General features: G+C 34.8%; 1 protein-coding gene across 6 annotated transcripts in view; it reads left to right on the top strand.

Annotated features, from left to right (window-relative positions):
- The window catches only part of LOC309877924 (coagulation factor XI-like), a 33,342-nt gene extending 13,010 nt beyond the window's left edge, over positions 1-20,332 (top strand). For 4 of the 6 annotated variants that reach the window (XM_082759829.1, XM_082759828.1, XM_082759831.1 and 1 more), the window contains 5 exons: positions 359-533; positions 2,453-2,628; positions 2,930-3,025; positions 4,327-4,466; positions 5,968-6,277. In XM_082759829.1, coding sequence (XP_082615955.1) covers positions 359-533; positions 2,453-2,628; positions 2,930-3,025; positions 4,327-4,466; positions 5,968-6,123 — 743 coding nt within the window. In that variant the 3' untranslated portion in view covers positions 6,124-6,277. Of the gene's footprint in view, positions 1-358; positions 534-2,452; positions 2,629-2,929; positions 3,026-4,326; positions 4,467-5,029; positions 5,163-5,967; positions 6,278-20,284 lie in introns of those variants that run through there. The other 2 variants (XR_014317452.1, XM_082759830.1) reach the window with 2 other exon arrangements.
- Positions 20,333-21,569: the final 1,237 nt, after the last annotated feature.

Raw genomic sequence — 21,569 nt, 5'->3', positions numbered from 1 at the left:
AGCTTTCATTTAAGAGAGACATTGTTTAACTGATTTTTGTGCAGAAAGCCTAAGCCTCCATATTTTATTTTTCTTTCTGAAAATTGGTTGAATTGAAATGTTAATGAGACACCTTGTGAAGTTAGAGTGTTCTGAAAAAGTGAAGTATGCCCAGCCTGCACACTATAAACACAGACAGTGGCATTGTGAACTTGGTTAAACTGGACTTTATGATCAAAAATTGTAAAGGGATAGAATGTCTTATGTATCAACTTTGCAGAAGATCAGTCCCTATTCACAGGTCAGCAATAGCCTCATCTTCATTTTTCATGGGCAAGTGAAAATTATCCTTAAGCACAGTTTCCAATTATTTCTGTAGTATGCATGCAGCATTCTGCAAGAACTATTAGGATAGTTGGAGGGACAGACTCTTCCCCTGGTGAATGGCCATGGCAAGTAAGCTTGCATGTGAAATTGTTTCGTCGGAGACATCACTGTGGGGGCTCTATCATCAGTAACCAGTGGATTCTTACAGCTGCTCACTGTTTCATGAGGTGAGTTCTAAATGTAAATTTGAAAATGAAAATTTCATCCAGAACGTGAGATAAATTGAGATCCACCTTTCAGAAAAAATAAATGTGCATGACAAAAATGACTAGAATAAAATAAAGTATTTTGATGTAACCAAAAGATGAACTTTTAAGGTAGACAATTCATATTCTTAACATAATTGGTATACCACACTTAACCCTTCAAAACATAGTATTGCGCTACTAATGCTAAATTGTTTTAATGCATCTAGGAGATGGAATTCTAAACAGACACCAGATACCTACAGTAACAGGCATTTTCACACTTTATAATTTTTTTCTTACTGTAATATCATATCACCAAGGAAAATATGTTGTTAAGTATTCCATTTCACATATTTAAAACAATTGTCTCAAAGATTTCTCTGTGACACACAGGGAACCAATAGGTACGAATCTGATACCTTCAGCAGCAGGGTGCTCAGCATAGGCCAGGACACATGTTAACCTCTAGGGGTCCATTTATGTCGCTTCTAGTACAAGAGCTACCTTTCTCTGAAGCATTGAAATCCTAATTGTGCTGTTTTTGGTTAATTTTCTCTTTTCTATTTTTACCAGTCAGTCAATTAACACTCTGTTTTTAGTAGAGATTTCACCTGTAAGGAAAATATTTAGAGCATTGAATGCTTAGAGGATAAAGGCTAATTTACACAGAGATATATGGTATGTGTTGATCGTGACCACAAAATTGCCATCGCATTTGTGTCGTGAAACCACTTGTATTGTGAAGAGCTGATCTAATCACCATTTCCCTTGATAGATGTTCGCTGCCTGTAAAGCAGGTTATCGTGTCATTTACAGAGTGAAAGTTGTAATATAAAGCTGTATATTGAGTCTGTGTGATGGGAAAGAAGGCATGGGTAACAGATAAAATGCTTCAAATAAGAGAGCATTGGCCCAGCAACATGGGCTGAAATCAGCACTTTTGCTCAAGCAGTGTCATACTTTAACCCTTCTTATGTAGTAATGTTGCCAACATTTGGGTTCCAGTGACAAACCTTATAAAAGTGGTTAAATGCCCTAAAGACTCTGAAAAACCCTGTATGTAGAATAAAATTCTCTACCTGCTATCGGATGTTGTAGAAGCTACCAGTACTATAAAAGACAAGGGGAAAAGTTAAATTTTAATATTAAAAATATGGACTGTGCTCATTAGAAACTATTAAAGCCAACTGATATTTAAGAATAAATGAAATCTTCAAAATTTTTGAAAAATTCATTTAAGACAGGTTTTACATTTTCTTCAAAGAATGTACTAAAATTTTTATGTTACCGTAATGAGAGAATATCACAATGAAATATCCCTTAAATGTACTCAAAGTAAAGTTGAAGTCGTAAAGGTTAACTAGAACTTTTCATATAGGTCTATGGTATTACATTTTCTAATCTCTATTTACATTCATTGCAGTGTCTGAATAAACTCTACTTGAATTTGTATTTACAATCCTATTTTGGTTACTACAAAAGCTGTTGTACTGGAATGAATGGGAAGAGTCTCATTTACTTCTTCAGGGCTTGCATTAGGCCCTTGAAGGTAAAAATAACAAAAGAAGAAGAGAAGAGAAAATGAAAGAAGGCAAAAGGGGAAGGAGTGTGAAAAAGAATCAGGACACTGAGATTCTGAACATAAAAGAGAGGGGAGACTGATGTGGGGATGAAAATATAACTAGAAAGTGGAACAAAAGAAACGAGAAGTGGAAGGAATGGAAGTAGAAGACAAACCTTTTTAGACTTGAGAGTGTGAAAATGCAAATGGGAAGAGTGACCTCCGTGCTGTTCACGTTATACTTGGGAGGGACAGAGGATGTTGGCAGCTGCACACAAACTCTGAATAAGTGTAAATCTTTGTGCCACAGACTGACTGTTTGCCTTTTTTTCCTCAGTCGTCAGAATCCCAACATTTGGCGTGTTTATGCTGGTATTTTAAAACAATCAGAAATAAAAGAGGATACACCTTTCTTCAAAGTGGAAGAGATTATTATTCACCCTCGGTATACATATGCACAGACTGGATATGACATTGCTTTACTGAAACTTGATAAACCTATGAATTTTACTGGTATGTAGTGTATTTCAGAGGTATTCTGAAAATGTGCAGGATGATATAGGCTGGTTTTGGTGTGGCAGTTCATTAAAACTGGGATGATTTCCCTTAATATTACTGGGTTTTATGGAGAATCTCATTCTGTTGGAGTTGAAAAGAAATTGTGTGGCTTTTATTCACATGACGGGGGAGATATCTACTATAAGGTACAAAGCATAACATGTAGGCTATCTTCAGGGGCTATGGAGATGCCCATAAAACCTTAATATTGTATCTGTCTCTACTAGCCAAACTAATATTTTAAATTATATTTTAGATCTTCAACTACCTATTTGCCTGCCATCAAAAGAAGAAGCTAACATACTTTATACTGACTGTTGGGTAATTGGATGGGGTTACAGAAAGGAAAGAGGTACAGATAAATATTTAAAGTGTGCTCTTTTATTTGAAAAATTGTGTTTAAACAAACAAACAAAACCACACCTCCCAAAATACCCTCTTGAGTCTTGAATCCAGGAATTGTGATCACAAGCTACACAAAGAACATGCATTTGCTCACAGCTTTGTTTATGTGAATCCATAACAGTCATCAGAATCAACGAACATGAATATAACTACTCCTTTAGTTTGATTCTCTACATTGTTTTCTCAGGCTTTCCTGTGGTAGGTAGATGAGCACTACAAGTTAGCTAGTTTCACATTGTCTTTTATGCTTACAAAGATACTTCAAGTTATGAGGTGAGATAGAGATAATAGTATAAAATAATAATACAGATAATTCACATATTGAGATATAGATAATAGATTTAATGGTGAACTGTGGGATCTTGAATTACAGTCTGCACATAACTGAAACTTTTTTTTTTTTTTGATGTGATTTTATTCATATGACTTCAACAATCAGAGGTAGAATCAGAGGTAGAAGTATGTTACTTTTATGATTCTGAAGGTTGTTTATGAACAATAACAATGACCTTTGTGTTTTGATAGTATTTGATAGTAGATATGGTTGAATTACTCTGACCTTACCTGGAGGCTTGCCAAATAGCTGTTAGTTATCAAAGTCTGTTATTACATATAGCCTACTTAAACTGAGTTCCCTCTTTTCCACACCTTCCTGTTTGAGAGTTAGATTTCAATGTGAAATTGAAAAAAAAATATGGCAGATATTGTCTGGGATAATTTCTTCTGTTAATTTGTAATAAAAGGCTGCTCTCAAATACTTTTATTTGCTCTACATGGAAATTCCTTCATCTTGTAGACTGTGGAGCAGCACAGATTTGGAAATTGGGAGGTATTACAATCTTATTGTATTGCAACCCTATTGTAATACATTACTAAGAAATAATTATAAATAGTACAAAGTAATGTCTTCAGTAGGAATACAGGCTCCAAGACTCCAAGTTCTGAAAAGATACTCATATAGGGGTTCACAGCAAATCACACAAGAGTTTTGAACCTTTCCTGGTCATAAGTCATACTCGGGTAACATGGTGTTTTAAAAACATTCCAAAAACAAACAAAAACAGTCAACATTGTTTACTAACACACATACAAAAAAAGGGAAAATATCATCATGACCGTCTAATTGCACACTAAAAACAATTGACCTCTGACTTTGCAATGTCACTGTATGGAGATTTCTAGAGTTCAATTTTAACTTTTACTTTGCTAGAACTGGACACTTGTCTGATCATACCACCTATTGCATAGGTCTTGTAGAAGATATTCTTCAGAAAGTTACTGTTCCCCTAATGTCAAAAGAGGAATGCCAGGCAAGATACCGGAAGCGCAGACTAGATGACAATGTGATCTGTGCTGGCTATGATGAAGGTGGAAGGGATGCTTGCAAGGTAATGGAAAGAAGTCATATATAGTAATGTATTCCAAACATATGTTCAAATATATAATTGGATACCATAATAACATGTTTAATTTTCATAACAAAAATATATTTATAAATATAGCTGTTTAACATATCACTTTTGCTTGCTGAAAGCACTGATAATCAAGTTACATGGAGAACGCTTCTTATGTGACATCGAAATCCTCAGGGATAGATTTTATGTGTCTCCAGATAAAAATACTGAGTATATAGAGAGAGACACATACATTCCTTCTCTAGTGTCTCCTACAAAGGGAACAAAGTTAACTTCCCACTTTGTGTTTCAAGTTAAGTATTGAGACAAAATTCATTGTTTTCCTAAGAATTATATCACTTTTCCTTAAAAAATAATAATGGTGAAGAGCAAATAAAGGAGAGAATAAAGTACAAATTCTCACTCTTGTCCAGTTAGGAAACAAAACAGTATTCCTTTAAAATATGGGAAATCCATAGAGAGCAAATGTAATATTTCAAAACATTTCTCCAGTAACACAGATTTCCTATGTGATGTTTTTATTTCTTTATATGAAGCTTATTTTAAAGCATCCACTATCCATAATCATCCAGAAGGGAGGGTGCTGGATAAGGGGAATGGAAGGCTAAAGACAGCTTGAACAGACTGGGATGTTCGTTATAAGAATTGAAAATGTCACAGCAGTGTGAGGTCAGTGAGCCAAATTCTCTGCTTGAGTGTAAACTCATGCAATTCTATTAACTCAAATATTTTGAGTTAATTATAATCAAAATAAATATTGTCTGATTAGTAAGATATTTTTTCAATTTAAACATTTAACAGTTGTGTTCTATATTTATGCACTGTTTCTATTATCAGTATTGAGTATTCAGGAATAATAATTCTTGGAGCTGGGAAGTAATTTTTCCGCAATGACAATTAATCTTTATCTGATACAGCATAACAGAACACGGGGGTGATGTTATAAGAAAATAATACACTTGTTGTTGTCCCAACAGTTCATAACAGCTACAATAAAGAACCCAAAGATCAATTTGAAATAGGAAAACAAATGTGTTTTATCCCAGGGAGGACAGAGTCAGTCAAACAAGATAACATACAGAACTGAGATTTACATACCAAAAACAAAGTTATAAGAAAAAGCATTGTCAAATTTACTATTTTTCTCATTTGTTGATGTGGTCTTTGTTGGGTGTTAAATCAGTGAATATAGATAAGTCAAAAACAAACAAACAAATGAGCAAAACCCCAACAGTTTTAAACCTTAAAGGAAAATGAAAATAATTTGCAATGATTGGAAAGTATTTAGAAGTAATTTTACTAGATAAATAGAAAAACGTCGACACTCTCTGAAGCAGGTATAAGTGAAAGTAATAGGCAGTTATGCTGGTGTTAACACTGAATGATACTGATTTTTATCAAGGCTTTCTTTGAGAGAGAAATACTGATGAGAGCTGTTCCTTGTGTACTCTTGTCTTTTTCTTCTGTGACACAGGGAGACTCGGGAGGACCACTGTCATGCAAACATGAGGAGGTGTGGTATCTTGTGGGCATCACCAGCTGGGGTGAAGGGTGCGCTCGCCCCAGGCAGCCAGGAGTCTATACAAAAGTTGTTGACTATCTAGACTGGATTCTAGAAAAAACTACATAGTGTGAGTGTAATCTACTGGCTCGAAGTGATGTCATGGAACAACAACTCCAGGAGCAATGCGATGACGTGTATTAATGCTTTTTAAATGGTGTTTCATGTTAGCTTGAAACATAAAAGACTTGATTAAAGAAGTGGAAAAACAAGAATAAACAAACTTTACAGTAAATAAAAAACAGTAGTAAAAATAAACTCTTTGGTCATTGATTTGGCTGAAAAAAAAAAAAAAGAATATACCTGAACCATTAATTTCTTTTGATCTTGATAGTATATAATATTCTGTGGGACTTGTTCAGTGAGGCCAGGGTTTTACAGTTTAATTCAGTGATGGCAGGGACTTCTGCTCTTATGCAAAAATAACTTACATGAAAGTTGATTAAGATAAATTATTAGAAGGCAAGGAAAATCTGACCTGGCATTACCAGTCAAAAAGTTCAGTGATAATTGAAGAAACTCCCTTAGTTGCAGAATAATTTGATTTGTTTCACCTTAAAAACATCAAGACAGCTCTCTCCTGTTTCTTTTTCTCCTTTATCTCTCCTTTTTTTTTTTTTTTTTCCTTATTTTTAGTCTAGTAACAAATATGTTTCATGGCCTGAATTAACACTAATATGAGAAACAGCAGTCAAAAAATTATTATTTTTTTCTATTGTAAGTAGTATTTCACACTGGATCATAAAGAAAGGTACATTTGTCTTTTGCTTTTGTCTTTGATGAACTTTATGACCTTGTTTTCTAATCATATACATTACCTTAATTGCTGAAAATACATTGTAAATCTCTGTTCATGGTTGCTGCACAACCACAGTCAGTGTGTTGTGGAAGTCAACAGCAGCAGAGTCTTTAGGAATAAATGACATCATGAAATTCAGAGTGTTAAATTAATGGAAAAATAGTCATCAAGCTGCTGTAAATGAGTTCAGCATTTCATTTTTTGATGTTTTATTTGCAACTAACACTGAACAAAAATGAAAACTGGTACAAAAAATTGTATCTAACTATAAAAAGAGCCCCTGCAGTCAGAGTGTTCCTGGGACATGCAGTGCCACAGCTGTATTCAAAAGGTGTTGGGCTTTTTTTTCTGTTCATTTTTAAAAAATACACATTCAAAGCAGGGATGAAAACAATCTAGATATAACAACAGGCTAGAGGGAATGGTGGTGCTGCAGGCACATCTAGGGAAAGTAGAGCGTTGCCTTCCCCTCTCCTCATAGTGGACTCTCAGGGACATGGTCTTGAGTGATGCACAGTGCTTGAGGCCTCCTGCTTTGGGAGCCCCCATGCTGGCTGTAGGTATTGAGGATGCCAAAAGACAAAGTCTGGCATGCAGTGGGAGAAAGGGTGGAGAGAGAAGGCAGAAGTAGACAACATGCAGAAGTAGAAAGGGAGATAAAGGCGGGGGCTAAAATTGTCGTCATGCTCTGTTTAATCCAAGCCTGGTTTGAAAGGTCAGCAATTCTCAGACATGCTGTCAAAAACGCAGAGACTTAAATAAGGGACTGGGAATGAGTAGGAAAAAAAAATGAAAGCAGCCAAAAAAAATAAATGCAGCCAAAACAAACAAACAAAAAACCAACCACATTTCTGGCATTCAAATGTGGTTCTGTCCTCATGGGGAAGCAGTGAAAACTGCTAGAAAAGATCTGCTGAAGAAACAAAGGAAATACTTCAGTGTGCTAACAGAGACTGAAACTCTCAATTAACGATCCATTGGGAGATCATCTGAAATCCTCACCTGCCAATAAACAAAAAAAAGCTAGATTTGTTTTTGCTAAAGAGTACATGCAATGTCAATCTGATAACCTTTAATGCTTTCTTATAATGATGTTGTCAGCAGCTTCTTTTCCAAATGCGCACAAAATGCAAGTCTGTAAGTTGTTTTTTTTCTTTGTTTTGTTTATTTTATTTTTTTTTTTAATTTTCTTTCATTTTGTTTTGTTTGTTTGTTTTCTGCTGTGAGATTTTCCAGCTATTGGAGTAATGAAGAGGAATAGCACTAGCTTTGCTCTGCAGTGCTCTGGAGCTCCATATTTTGTTTCTTAGAGATGGACCTCGTGACAGCAAATTGCCAAAGGAAACTTAGCTCTTCCTGTGGAAGGGGTAAGGGGTCTCAGTGACAGCAGGTATACTTCATGGCTAGCTTTTGACCAGATAAAATATCTTACTGTAATATATTTTAATCTAGAGCAGATATTCTTCAATGAAATTTTGCATCACTTTTCTGTTCATCCACAGCAAATTCCTGATAGCTAAAAGTAAGTAACAGGGACAGATTTTATGTGGAGAATGAGTGAGTTTGTGATAGCTATATGTAGTCCTTATGACTTCATTTAAGAGAAACTTCATAAAGTAACACATGACCTTTCTGTGCAATTATTCACCAGTGTAATATGTAATTAAATGAGAACTTTATACTCATAGAAATGTATCAGTGTTAATAAGTGCTATCTTGCTTAGCCTTTCTGATATCAATAAGTAACTTGCCATAAATGAGAGGCAGTTCATCACCTTTATTTCATCTCCCTTCTCCCCTTCTCCTCTCCCTCCATAGTGAAAAAAAAACCAAAAAAAACACCAAAACCAAAATGAAACAATAAACAAACAAACAAAAACCACCACAAAACCTCTCTCAGTCTCATTAAAGAAAAAATTGGCCTTCTACTTTAAATCTGCCCTGGTTTATACACTTTAGTTACTTTAGTTGTTATTTAGATTAATGGTTAGTGTCTCTTGCAGAGTCTTATATTCAGCTATTTAGTTATAGTGAAAATCAATACAGATCATAATCTCACAACAGATTGGCAGAAATCTTGCAAGGGGCAAGCACCACTGATGATGTGCTGAATGGCAACATTAGTCTGCCCTGAGACTGTACAAATAAGATCCCTCATTTTAGAAATTTATAGTCGCATTCAGGCACACTTTATACAAGCAGAGATAGTCTGGAGGGCAATTTGTTCATCGTAAAATAAGGCAGGCTGCAGAGCTGCTGAAGTGGACTCTTCAGCTTGTAACAGCCTTCATTGTAGTCATTTTAATAAGATTGTAAACCAGACAAAACTAGTTTCCCATTAAATTGGTGTTGCATTGTGTTTTCAGTCATTGCTGTTGCTTTGCCTTATGTCTGAGACTGAAACATGTCTTGGAAGTGACCTGAGCTAGCTTCTAGGAAGAAGACATGATACCTCTCATTGCTTCTGCCCAGAGAAATTAAAAATTCTTAATGATGAAGATGTACAGAGACCAGCAAGATCTGTGCTTCCACAGAAGGGCAAAAGGGAATAATTTGTTATAAGCTTTTAGTATAAGCTTTATTTATTTTGTGAAAAAAGATTATTTGGCTGTGCTGAAAACTGCATCTCAGATGCTGAAAACTAAGGAACTGAAAAGAATGAATGTAATTCATGGCAGCAGTCTTTATAGTAGGAAAACTCACTCAGTTGAATTAAAAAGTGGATTCTTATTCCCTGCCTAATTTCCAGTGTGTATGGAGTATTCTTTGGAAAATCATTGCTAGATCATATAATTTGTGAAATATCTGCATTATAACATATTAAAATTCTTTTCCACATCAAATAGAGGGCAACATTAATTTTGCTCTTTGAACAATAATAGCAGACATGAAATATTGACTATTCCTAGTCAAGCATTTTCTGGAGTAATAAATTATTCATTTTTCCTGTGGTTTTTGTATTGTAAATTGTTATAGATATTTATAGGTGTATTATTGATATTTACATATCTATTATAGTTACTTAGAAGTATTGTATGGTATAATGAATTGTTTAGTAAGAGTTGTGCAGTGAAGATTTAAAACTTGTTTTGCATCTTACCATTTTTTAATTTTCACAGTATTCTACAAAAAGAGCAGGAATTAGTCTTTAGAAATTAACAAGCAAAATAAGAATCAATGAAAGATGATGAAAGACCAGCCCAAATGTGCTCATATTGGGAACCTGAAACAGAAAACATGTTGGAGCACTTAGACATCCCTTCCTGCTCCTCATGGCCATACCTCAGGACTTAAAGATTAATGAAATATAGTGCAGAAATGTGCTTAATTAATGCTTAATTAGTGCTGCACTAATGTGCAGAAATGATCTTGAGATGGTGAGGTGCAGTGGCTTCCCATGGAGGACAGAGAGAGGGAGTAGAAGCAGAAAGACTAATGTGTGTCGGCTTACAGCTGCTTCTCTCTTATTGACTTTCTAAGATCTGTCTGTTTTGGCAGATGTCTTGAAGCCATAAAACTGTGCCTGACCATGAAATGCAGCTACTTTTCCGAACTATCTTTTTTTTTGTGAGAAATGTAGTGAACAGTGAATCGATCTTGTACAAAGTACATATCAGATAAATTTACATAGGCCAAAACTTTGGATTTCAGAGAGTACAAAACTTTAAGATGGGCAGAATGGGATGGTGGGAGCAACCGAAACAACTATAAATATGAAAAAGAAATTAAATAAAGAAAGAGAAGAAAGAGGAAGTATATACCTCTTTCCAGTAAAGGTATCCTGCATATCTACAGAAATATTAGTATGGCTCTGAGCAAGCTTCTGTTTTCTTCACAGCATGTTCAGCTAAAATTTCAGGAAAAAGAGAACTGTTTTGATGTATTCTAAAACGTTTCAAGGGTTTTGTCACTAGGTGGCACTTTTGATCTAATTTGTCTTATGTTCAGTCGCCATGGTGAGAAAAGGAACTTGGTTTAGTATATCTTTTATCAGAGTATGTTCAATAGATCTAAAAAACATATTTTAATTCATATATCTACAGCTGAGAAATAACAGTAAATGATTAAATTAGCACCTTCATTTGTAGATCTCAGAGAGTTCACAGTGAATGGATATGTTTAGCTCGAATTTTCCATGCAGCACAGGGAGATTAAGAGACAGTAGCAAATGAAGACTAACAAAATCAAGCTCAGGGAGGGCTATTTGCCCACAGTTCCCTACCTATGGAACTCTATGCTATTTCATAGTCTAATAAATATTCAACAAAACCATTGAAAGACACTGGAAAGTTGCTGAGCATTTTGTCTCAGTCTTGGAGGGTTTGACTCAAAGCCAGCTTGGGCACAGTGTGGTTATCTGCAAGAGTTACAGCAAGAAAATGAAGCAGTTGGTAGGACAGTCAAGGGTATAATGGAACTTCCCTCACTGGAAACATTTAGGGCTAGGTTACGTCATGATGTAAGTGGCCCTGTCTTCTGGAGGGAAGATGGACTGGGCAACCTTTCTTCTGGCTGCTGGTGCTGATCAACATCAGCAACACAAGATCATGGGTTTGTTGTTTTCTGCAATATATGCTATATGTCAAACTTGAAATCTCATAATCAGATTTATTTTGTTCTATTTTCTATCCTGTTCTATAGCTGGTTCAGTCCTTCCATTCTGCTGCAAGTACTAGAAATTTATGCGATGAACTTATTTTACTTTCTTGGGGTTGTGTTTGTTTAGAAAGTGCAAGTTCAATTAAAATCATCATAATAATAATAATTAAAAAAAAAGATAAGAAGACAAAATAGACTAACGTAAAAGCACAAATTTAGTTGTGCTTGCCCAATAAGTGTGATTTTTTTTTTTTTTTTTGCCATTACCAGGAGAAGTTGCAAGGCTGTGCCTTAACCTGTCAGTTCAGGGTCTCACCACTGTTCAGTGCCTTAGTCCGAGCTGGCTGCAGCTTGGTTTAACAGCTGGGCAGAGGGCAGTGAATGAGCCCTAGGAATACCTCTGGTGGTAAAGAACCTAGGGAACCACAGTACAATTAATATTTTTTCCTGTAGTATTAATTAAGTTTTTAGGTGTTAATTAGACAGTGTGGATCATTAACCAGTTAAAACACTACCTGGGCTAGCAGTAGATTTTGAATGTGCCTGTGTGGTGTGTTCTCTTTTACCTATAACAAGGATTTCAGTGTAACATTAATTAAATGCAGATTTGTGTTGGTTACAGATCCACGCAAGGAAAAAATAGAAAGCAATCCCAAGGTGGTAGCAGAACTTCAGTTTGGAGTATTGTCAGCCACAGATTGAAAACAAGAAACAGACTCCTTTTAAAACTCTTAATTGCTTCTGAGCTCATATATTATTACATAATACAATGGAAACTCATCTCAGTTTGTTTCCAGGTGCTACATAATGAAAAAACATTGGTAAAATAATTAAATTATAGTGTCCTCATAAATGGGGTTGATACTGACATTAAAAAAAAAAAATCATACTTGTTTTGTATTGATTATTTATTTATTTATTTATTTATTTATTTTATACAGAATATTCTGTATTTGATATTTCTTTTAGAGCTGCAGCTGCAGATTCATAGGAGTGGGTAGGAAGGTCACCTTGATACATAAAAAGTACATTTTTCTGTCTCTTGTGGTTGCAGGAAAAAAAGCTGAAAAACATGACCTATGGCCATCCTACAAGCTTACAAGCTACCATTAGTATTTGTAAGCAGTTTTTCTGAAAAAAAAATCCTCCTGATATTAAAGCTTTTTTCATTATTTCAAGTGATCTGACTCACAGCTGTCGCATGTGTGGCACTGACAGTACTATGAAACCTTCAGACAAGATGAAGGGTAAATCTGTTGAACTAAAAATATAGGCCAAATGTTCCACCAGGACTTAAATTCATCAAATCTGACCTGAACTTCTTGCATTCTCTTTTATCTATAAAACAGAATTCTTAAAATGATTTAAGTAATTGACACTGGTTTCTCAAACATAAATGTGCACTGCTGAAATGCTCCAAAATTGTATCAGCCTCAATAGATGGCTCAATGGCCACAGATGATATACCAAGATTTGGTGTTACTTTTCCATTCCAGAAGTGATTTTCTCTATCAACATTATCCAGATCTAGAGGCAAAGAGGTAGGGTAATCTTACAATTAAAACTAGGATTTGAAAGAGCTGGCTATTTGGAGCACCTCACTTATTCTTTCTTTGCTTCAAGACTTGTGATGCCCCTCTGTAATTCTTTGCTCTGGCCTGCCTGGGGGGGAAGTCTGTGAAGTAAATCATAGTAATAATAATGTTATATCATTAGGAAATTATAGAAAAGTTTTTGTCTGCTGTTTCCATGTTCTAAATGATGGAAAGAATTCCAATTGCAGTATTTCATGGGTACAGTTACACCATTGTGATGACCATCTACAATACTTCAGGGTAGACGAGATTAGAAAGAACAAACTCCTGCTTCTTAAATACATTGTCTGAACACAAGGGATACCCATGGTGGGATGACTCATGCCTGCCTGGTAAGACATTTTTCAATGAATTTCTTTAACAACCTTATTACTTGAAGTTATTTGTCTCATGAAAACAGCCTATTTACTGGTGTATGCTTTGATGCAATGCAAAAGGTTGCTTTATTACAAATCTAGCACAAGCCATTGGATTTATTCAACCAAGAATCTATAATATGCCCTGTGAATTTAGTGAAAAGGATTTAATATGCTTTTAAAAATGTGCTCTCTGGGTAGTACTACAGTATAGCCAGCCATTATGAATGGACTAAGCTTAACTCTTGGACTGGTCCTCATATGTGAGATATTCCCTCATCTCTGATGAATTAAAAACTCTAGACATGGACATGACTTGGATACTGCATGAGCATAGCTCATTTTACTAACTCTCTCTCTTTCATTCTTGTTTTGTTCATCTCTTGTAACAGTACTGCAATGTATTTTAAGGAGGCCAGCTGGATGGGCAGTGTAGGGTGTTGATGAGGTAAGAATGATGTTTCAGATAGAGATACAATTATATTTCCATAAGCTAGACTGCAGGAACAAAAGAAACAACTAACATTTCTAGAACATCATATAATAAGTGATTCTACAGTGAAATGAATTACTTCTGTGTAGATGAAAGGAAAGCGACAGATGAATATAGAGGTTAAATGAATAGGTTTTTCATGAATGTGTTGGTTTATTTGTCAGAAAGTAAAAAAAGTGGTTGGCATATTTATTGTTTAGCAAATAAGAACATAAGTAGACAATCGATATTAGAATCAGCTGTTGGCAGTTTACTGAAGCATAATGCTGAAATGGATTGTGGACTTGCATTTCAGATGATAAGATCAGTTTTACAGATCATAGGTTTGCCATTCTGTACAGTGTTGCATATGCATCCTCTTTGTAATATGCAGTCATTGGGTATTTTTGACTGGTTGGGATCATTCCATATCCATTCTGTTAACATTTATTGTATGAAATGTTCCCCATGAATCAAAGGCTTTTCAAAGCATGGTAGACAACAAAACGGATCATGGAAATTTGTAAAAATAATGCATTGCCCTGCCAGTTTTATAACAACTACGGACCAATTTTGCTTTGAAAGAATACCTGTTAAATTTATAAGCATATGAGAAATAATAATAATTAAATTCTCTAAGTAAACAGTAAGTATCCAGAGAGATGTTAGTCAATTAATGTACTTGATAACCCTTTTAGATATAGCACTGTAGAGCTTTTGCCCTTGTGTTCTGCAATTGTGCCAGCAAGGCAGAAAGCAAACAAACATAAAACAAAGTGAATTTTCTGAGTGCAAAAAGTTAGTTTTATTGGCATTTGACCCCGGTTTTTTTTTGGAATAAGTTTTAATTCTTAAGGTCACTAGACAAATTAAAACTTTGAAAAAAATCTATTTTTTGACTAAATTACTTTTGAAAGTTTTGATGGCATTCATTAATTTATATTGATTAAATGCAGATCAATTTCTACAAAAACTCTATTTTTAAACAAAAAGAAACTGGAAAGTTCTGATTCATATATGCCAAAAATAATTTTAAAAACTATTACTTTTTTTTTTTTTTTTTTTTTTTTGGCTGGGGTTAATTGATAAATTAGACAATCCCACTCTTGTTAAAAATAAACAAATAAATAAATAAAAGAAAAGAAGCACCTGGCTATGCATTTTCCAGTGTAGAAAATATTTGACATTTGGAAAATGTCATCCAAATCTTGTTTTGAATTCACCTTGGCAAATTTCCATTTTTACCCGGATATTTATTTTTCTGACTGTATCCATAAGTCTCAAATGAACACATCTGTCATACATGTGATCACGCTAAAGGGTAACAAGAAACCCTGAATTTTCAATCACAATATGGCTGTTATAAACACCATAAGTTTCTGAATGCTGATTATTATGAATATTTATATTATTATCATTATTATTGTCCATTTTCTTAAATAAATATTCTGTTGGAACTGGCTTCTGAAGAACATCCTCTGTTCAGTAATGGATGTATAGTGTACCTACTTGCCTGCCCATTAGTGGCTGTGGGCAGGCACTCTTTGGTTATCTCTCAGCCTGCTAGAGAACAGCTCTCACCTGAGGCACAGAAGACAGAAGGTGCAGACAGTGATGCTATTGACAGCTGACTTCTGGCAAAAGAAAAAACAGAAAGCACATCTGGGTAATGTATGTGGAAAGTCAGATTCTCTGTGTCTCTGTGTTTATTATTTTTACTTCATAAACAGGATTCTTAAGATATAGCAGTCTCTGATAAATTTGTCCTTCACACTATTCAGTTTTAAGAACACAAGTTAACCAAATTAAATAATATTTCAATTTTCTATGCTTTTATTTATCATCACTTTGTCTCTTAGCACCACCTCCCTCACCTCAATGACCATTTTCTGTGTTATCAGAAATGTTTATATCAGAAAGGTAAAGTTGATTTTTCCCTACCATATGAGTTTACAAAGAAAGTAAACAGTGTAGTGACAATCATTGCACAAGAAGATTAAATACTTTGGGAATAACTATTCATTAAAGATAAAATGTGAAGTTGGAACACCTCTGGCATCAGGGAAGGAGTTAGAAGAAACTGGAGCTAAGCAGTACACATAGAAGGACTGGCCATTTCACTGCAATTTTAAAATATAGAAAAGATTAAAATTTATGACTCAAGGGAAGATTGATGAAAGAGCTTACACAAAAAAATTACTGATGAGAAAGAGAAAGGGGATAGACTGAGAGAGCTTAATGTACTTTGGCAGTTGAAGCATGCAAATGTCTAGTAATTCAAGCAAGATAAGAAAATGAAGTAATGCTGACTTTTGGAATTTTAACTATTCCATAAATATGAGAAAAAGCAATACTTTAAAATGAGAGGAAACACAACGTCCTGGTTCTGTCCATCAGTGCTGGTAGTATATATAAATATGTAATTGAGATAAAATAAAATAGTATTCATACAGTTTATACTTTGTTTATAGATACTCAGAGTACAACAAGGAGCACTGCCATTTGACTCTGATACTTTTTCAAAGTATACCAGATACCAGCTTAAACTGACCCAGCTATATATCAGCCAGGGCAATATTTACACTCTCCTCATCTGAAGAATAACTTTCCTTTTCTTTCCTGTCTGAAAAGCAGCCTTGAAATATTGCAAGAGTGAAATGAATGTCACTGCCTTTCGACCCCGAGGGTTAGAACACTTCAGATGCAGCTAAAATGATCCATACGCATTAAGGAAAGAAAAAATGCAGCCAGTGGTAAAGTCTTATGACTGTAAAAGCAGCTGATGCTGACATGGACAGTTTGGGATTCACTACAATGAAAGGGAAACTCTGGCCCTCTTCAAGTCAGTGGGTAGTCCACCTTTCTCTTTAGCAAGGCCAGAATTTCTCTCTGTGGGATATCATCCTGTATCTTCTTTGTGCTGTACCTTCAGGGCTTAAAAGTGACATCAACAGGAAGATTTATTGAAGCTCTCCTGTACTGTGGTAGAGGGCTGTGTGCTGCATCCTGTAAGACATTCCTGAGCCAGCTCTGTGTAAGCATGTCCATGCGGAGCCATGGCCTGCACAGCATGCTAGAAGGGCCCACCTTGTGGCTCAATGCTTTCCCAGGGCAAATTAGCTCTTTTGAATGGTGAGGGTAATTAGTCTGGATTCAGCACAGTCCTAATGCAATAGTTTTTGCTTTGTTTGTTTGTTTGGTTGGTTTGCTTTGGAACTTGTTCAGAGCTTTGGTGCTTTTTTAGGAAAAGATTTAAAAAAAAAAATTAGGAAACAATTTTTAGGAAAAGGTTTTTAGGAAAAGAAAATACCAAATCTCTCAGCCTATCTAATCTAAAATTGGCTGGATCAACCTCACACTTTTCAGTCTAGTTTGCTTTCAGGATTGGTTGGGTTTCGAAGTGATTATAGCTAAAACCTTTGTAAACAGCACAGAACAGAGGTCTCTGAATTTTTCTATATTGCATTAAATGTCCTTCTCACCACTTGTCCATGGCTCTGGATTCAGCAGCTTTCTGCTCTTTTTTATTCCTTGCTACTTCTCTGATTCAAGGTAGAAAAGGATCCTAACCTTCAAGGACACCTTTATGCTACTATAAGGTGACAATAAATTATGTTAAATATAGCAAAATTGCATATGGGTGTGTATGAATTTCTGATCACAGACTGGGAATAATATTACATAAAAGCTAGTGAAGGAAGAAACATTTTCCCACAGTTTTAAATACTAAGTACTTAAACTGTAGGGCTCATTGGACGCCTCTTTTTCCTACATGAGAATTATCTGAAACCTCCTCTATGAAAAATCATCATGTTGTTTTGTCAGTTTTAATCACAATGCATAAAGAGATTAATGATGACAAATGTAGCCCTCTAAGCCAGTTTTTGGCATGAATGCTTTAAAATTATAAATAAATAAATAAATAAAAAAGCCAGGAAATACTTTGGCTAAGTGTTAATTTCTACCATCATGAGATGAGAATACATTTTGCATTTAAGACACTAAATGTTGACTTGAATGATTTAAGTACCTAGAGCAACTGTAATTAAACTTTAATAATTCATAGGCAGTGACATAAAATGACAAGTTTTTTCATTTTGTAGTTTTCAATTAAATTAATTGTGATAAGAAATTCTTGTTCCCAAAAAGTTAAGTACATGGAATCTCAGTCAGTGCTGGCAGCATGTGTTCTTGTAATTCAGCTCAAGTGGTTAAGAATGTTTATGTAAGAGTAGGACAGTGGGGAATCCATTTAGATGAAGCATGTGATGAATAACTGTGTGCTTAAGGTTAAGCAGGTATCTAAATGCTTGCTGCATCCAGACCAAAGGACATAATGAGATATTTGATGCTGATCTTCAATCTAGAACATAAGAAAGTAGCCTTTGCTGCAGGAAGAAAAAGAGGGCTTATTTTTGCTCTTCTCTTCCCCTTCTTCCCCAGCAGCTCAGTTTTATTCAGCACAAGGCACTTTGCAGTGCAGTCTATTCCCTGTGGGGTTTGTGGAATTGTAATGCTCATGCTCTGCATCCTGATTAAAAGGCAATAGAACCACCCAAAGTTCAAGTCAGGGTAGAACCTGATCAGTGACAGTTATTCTGAAAGAGTAGAAGACAAAGGAAAAGAGAAAGAACTGGGAAGAGGAAGAGATGCGTTAAAATAATAAAATAAAAAGAGCAAAAAAAAGAAGAAAGAAGGAGGACAGGTTTCTAAATAGCTGTTTTAGAATAGAAGGATAATTTGCAAAAGACTCCAAGAGAAAACTGTATTTCTTCAAAACTGTTTTGGAGTTGTTTCTCAAGATAAAGCATTCTACAATACACAGCCAGTGCTTGAATGAACGTAAGCAATGGATATATATATATATATATTTAACATGGATAATATATTTAAATATATGGATATATGGATTAAAATATATAATATAATAGAATAGAAGAGCATAATAGCTTTAAATGTTGGTGAATGAATAAGTGAGGTGATGTCTCACAAAACAAAACAAACGAATGATTTATTGAAATAAATGAGAGAAATTACATCTTAGTGTATTACAGTGGGCAAATGCTCAGTAAAAAAGAACTGTAATCACTGACTGAGACCTCTGCTCGATGAAAATTAACATCATAATGACAGGAAACACAGATGATCATTCCTTGATTTCCCTTCTGCAAAGTAGGCTGGCTTATTCTAGAAATGCTGAAGGAAAGTCACTTGCAAAATGAGTCACAGAAGAGTCACTTAGATGCTTCAAGTGAATGTCATGTTCTGATCCTTTCAGGGGTTTATGAAGTAAATGAGACCCTGACAAACAGGGGATTGCAAAATCTCTGGTGGTGCCAATGGAATCGATCAAATTCTGGAGACAAACCTCACATTTTGAGTTGGAAATAGCCACTACAAAGTGGAGCTTTTCACTAGCTGTTTTCTTATGTGTAAGAGCTGTATGTGTGTAAAGTAGTTCACTGTTGCACACATGATTAGCACAGTTCTCAATTATTCCATGTTTTCCCACAGCTGGCAGACAAGGTGGATTCATTCATTTTGCAAGTGTCTGAAAAATGTTGTTAGACTCAGTTTTGTTGTTAAGAGACCAAAGGAAAGAGACTAGAGTAAGGAACCAGAAACTCAATAGCGAACATTTATTCCTATTCAAAGTGACTTGGTTGGCTCATGCCCTGAAGAATGATGGCTTGTATTAGATAACAATAATTGGTTATAACAGGTCATTCTTTTTTATTATTATTTTTATTTTTAATAAAAAAATATAAAGAAATATATTTTCTTGCCAGAAAGAAGCATCCAATATATCCTAGTTTGACAGTAGACCTTAAAACAAAGCATGGCCAAATTAAGTTTTATGCTTTCAAAATTTATTTTATGGGATTCAAGCTAAAGATTTTATTTTATTTTTTCTCTTAAATGAAAATATGTATCATGCTGTAATTTTTCTCTTGACATGTTAGAATTTAGCCCCCAAATCAGAAATGTGTATCACAGACAGGTTGGATGTTTCAAAAATCTATCATGACGTTGGTTGCAGCATTCAGTCTTTATGTTCAGATGTCAGTATGAAACAGCTCTATATTTTGAGAAATTACTAATGATGGGTGTACTTTGGTCTCAGTTTTCTAACAAAAATATAGGATAGTGAGAATGACACCTGGGTAGGAGATTGTTACAGCTGAAATAATCCTTCTCATTTCTGTTCATGTTCAAAGTAGCAATAACCCTTACCTGCACCATTTGCTGGTGCAGGCATGCATGTGAACCTTGGTTCCTTTCTCATAACCTGATCAGCTAAGTGTGGGTTGTTTACTATGTTAATATTATTATATTCTAATAAGGTCTGTCAAGATGCTGTAATGTGTTTGATGGAGTGTTTATTTTGTTGTTGTTGTTTTTTAAATAGAAACTAGAACACACAATCTGGTAGGGCTGTGGAGAAGATTGCTCATGACCGCTCAGCAGTTTGGACATTATTATTTGAAGACATTATTTTATTTTACTCATCTTCAAGGTATGGACAGCAATTATAATTAGAAAACTATAATTTGATATTGTCATTTCAATTATGATTCATTTATGGTTGTATAATTACAAAGTAAAATAAAATTGAAAGTTTAATTCACTGCAAATAGCTTTTAAATGTGAAATATATTGAAACTATTCTTTGTTCAGAACTGAACAAATAAAACAAGGGAACTCTGACACCATGGGCAAGACCTTAAACTGATAATACATTTGATAAATGTAAATGATAAAAAGTTGCCATACAAAGAAACCTACGGGATTTCTAAAATATCAGCTATTGTCTAGTGCTGAAAAGTTCTTCAGGTTTCTTTCTCATACGGACCACAAAAAATTCTCATGTGTTTTTATCAAAGAAAAAGCAGAATTAATTCTTAAAAGTTTCCATTAATTTTAAAATACTTGCAGAGTATGTAAAATCTGCTTTTTTTTTTTTTTTTTTTTTTTTTTTTTTTTTCCTGAAAAGAAAAAGAACCATGCACAAGATGGAATTTTAATTGATTTTTTTTTTTTCTTTTACTCATTTTTAGTAATGCAAGTCACTTGAGGAAAAAACTTAACTATAATGTAAATCTTTCACAGACTCTGAACAAGCAGAGCATAATGAATGATTAAATGTGAGAGCTCACTCCTATGGAGGAAAACTGAACAAACCAAATGTTATAAATGGTCCTCTTATTTTTGCAGATTAATAATGAATAAATTAAAACATTTAGCCAAATATTGCTCCGGGACAGAAAGCCCTTAATGGTTTTTGATACATGGGAGAAAAACAGAAATCATGATTTCAAGTCTATTTGAAGTCCAACAACCTCCGGGGAATGTGTTAGTAGCATTGGTATCCCCAACTACTGATCTATTTGCTGACAGCTTGAAGAATGTGAAGTCTTTTGTCACCGAAGATCTCTAACACCTAAACAGACTTGGCAGTGATCTTTTATACTGGTGTAACAGGGGTGCATGCACAGAAGAACCACCTGAATATACCTGCAGTTTCAAAAGAAAACACTGCTCACGGTGCTATTTAAGAAACCTGGCCAGTGAAATCACTGCAATGATTGTAATTGAAAGCATAGTAAAAAGATTCTGTAGGGAGGCTAGACAAGACACCTGTATCTCATAGCTGAGGGCACCTAGAGCAGAACTATAGGAGCCAACCCTCCTCT

Source organism: Aythya marila (genome assembly GCF_965140915.1).
Source record: "Aythya marila genome assembly, chromosome: 4".
NCBI lineage: Eukaryota > Metazoa > Chordata > Aves > Anseriformes > Anatidae > Aythya > Aythya marila.
Note: the sequence above shows the minus strand (reverse complement) of the source record. Positions and strands in the feature narration are given on the sequence as shown.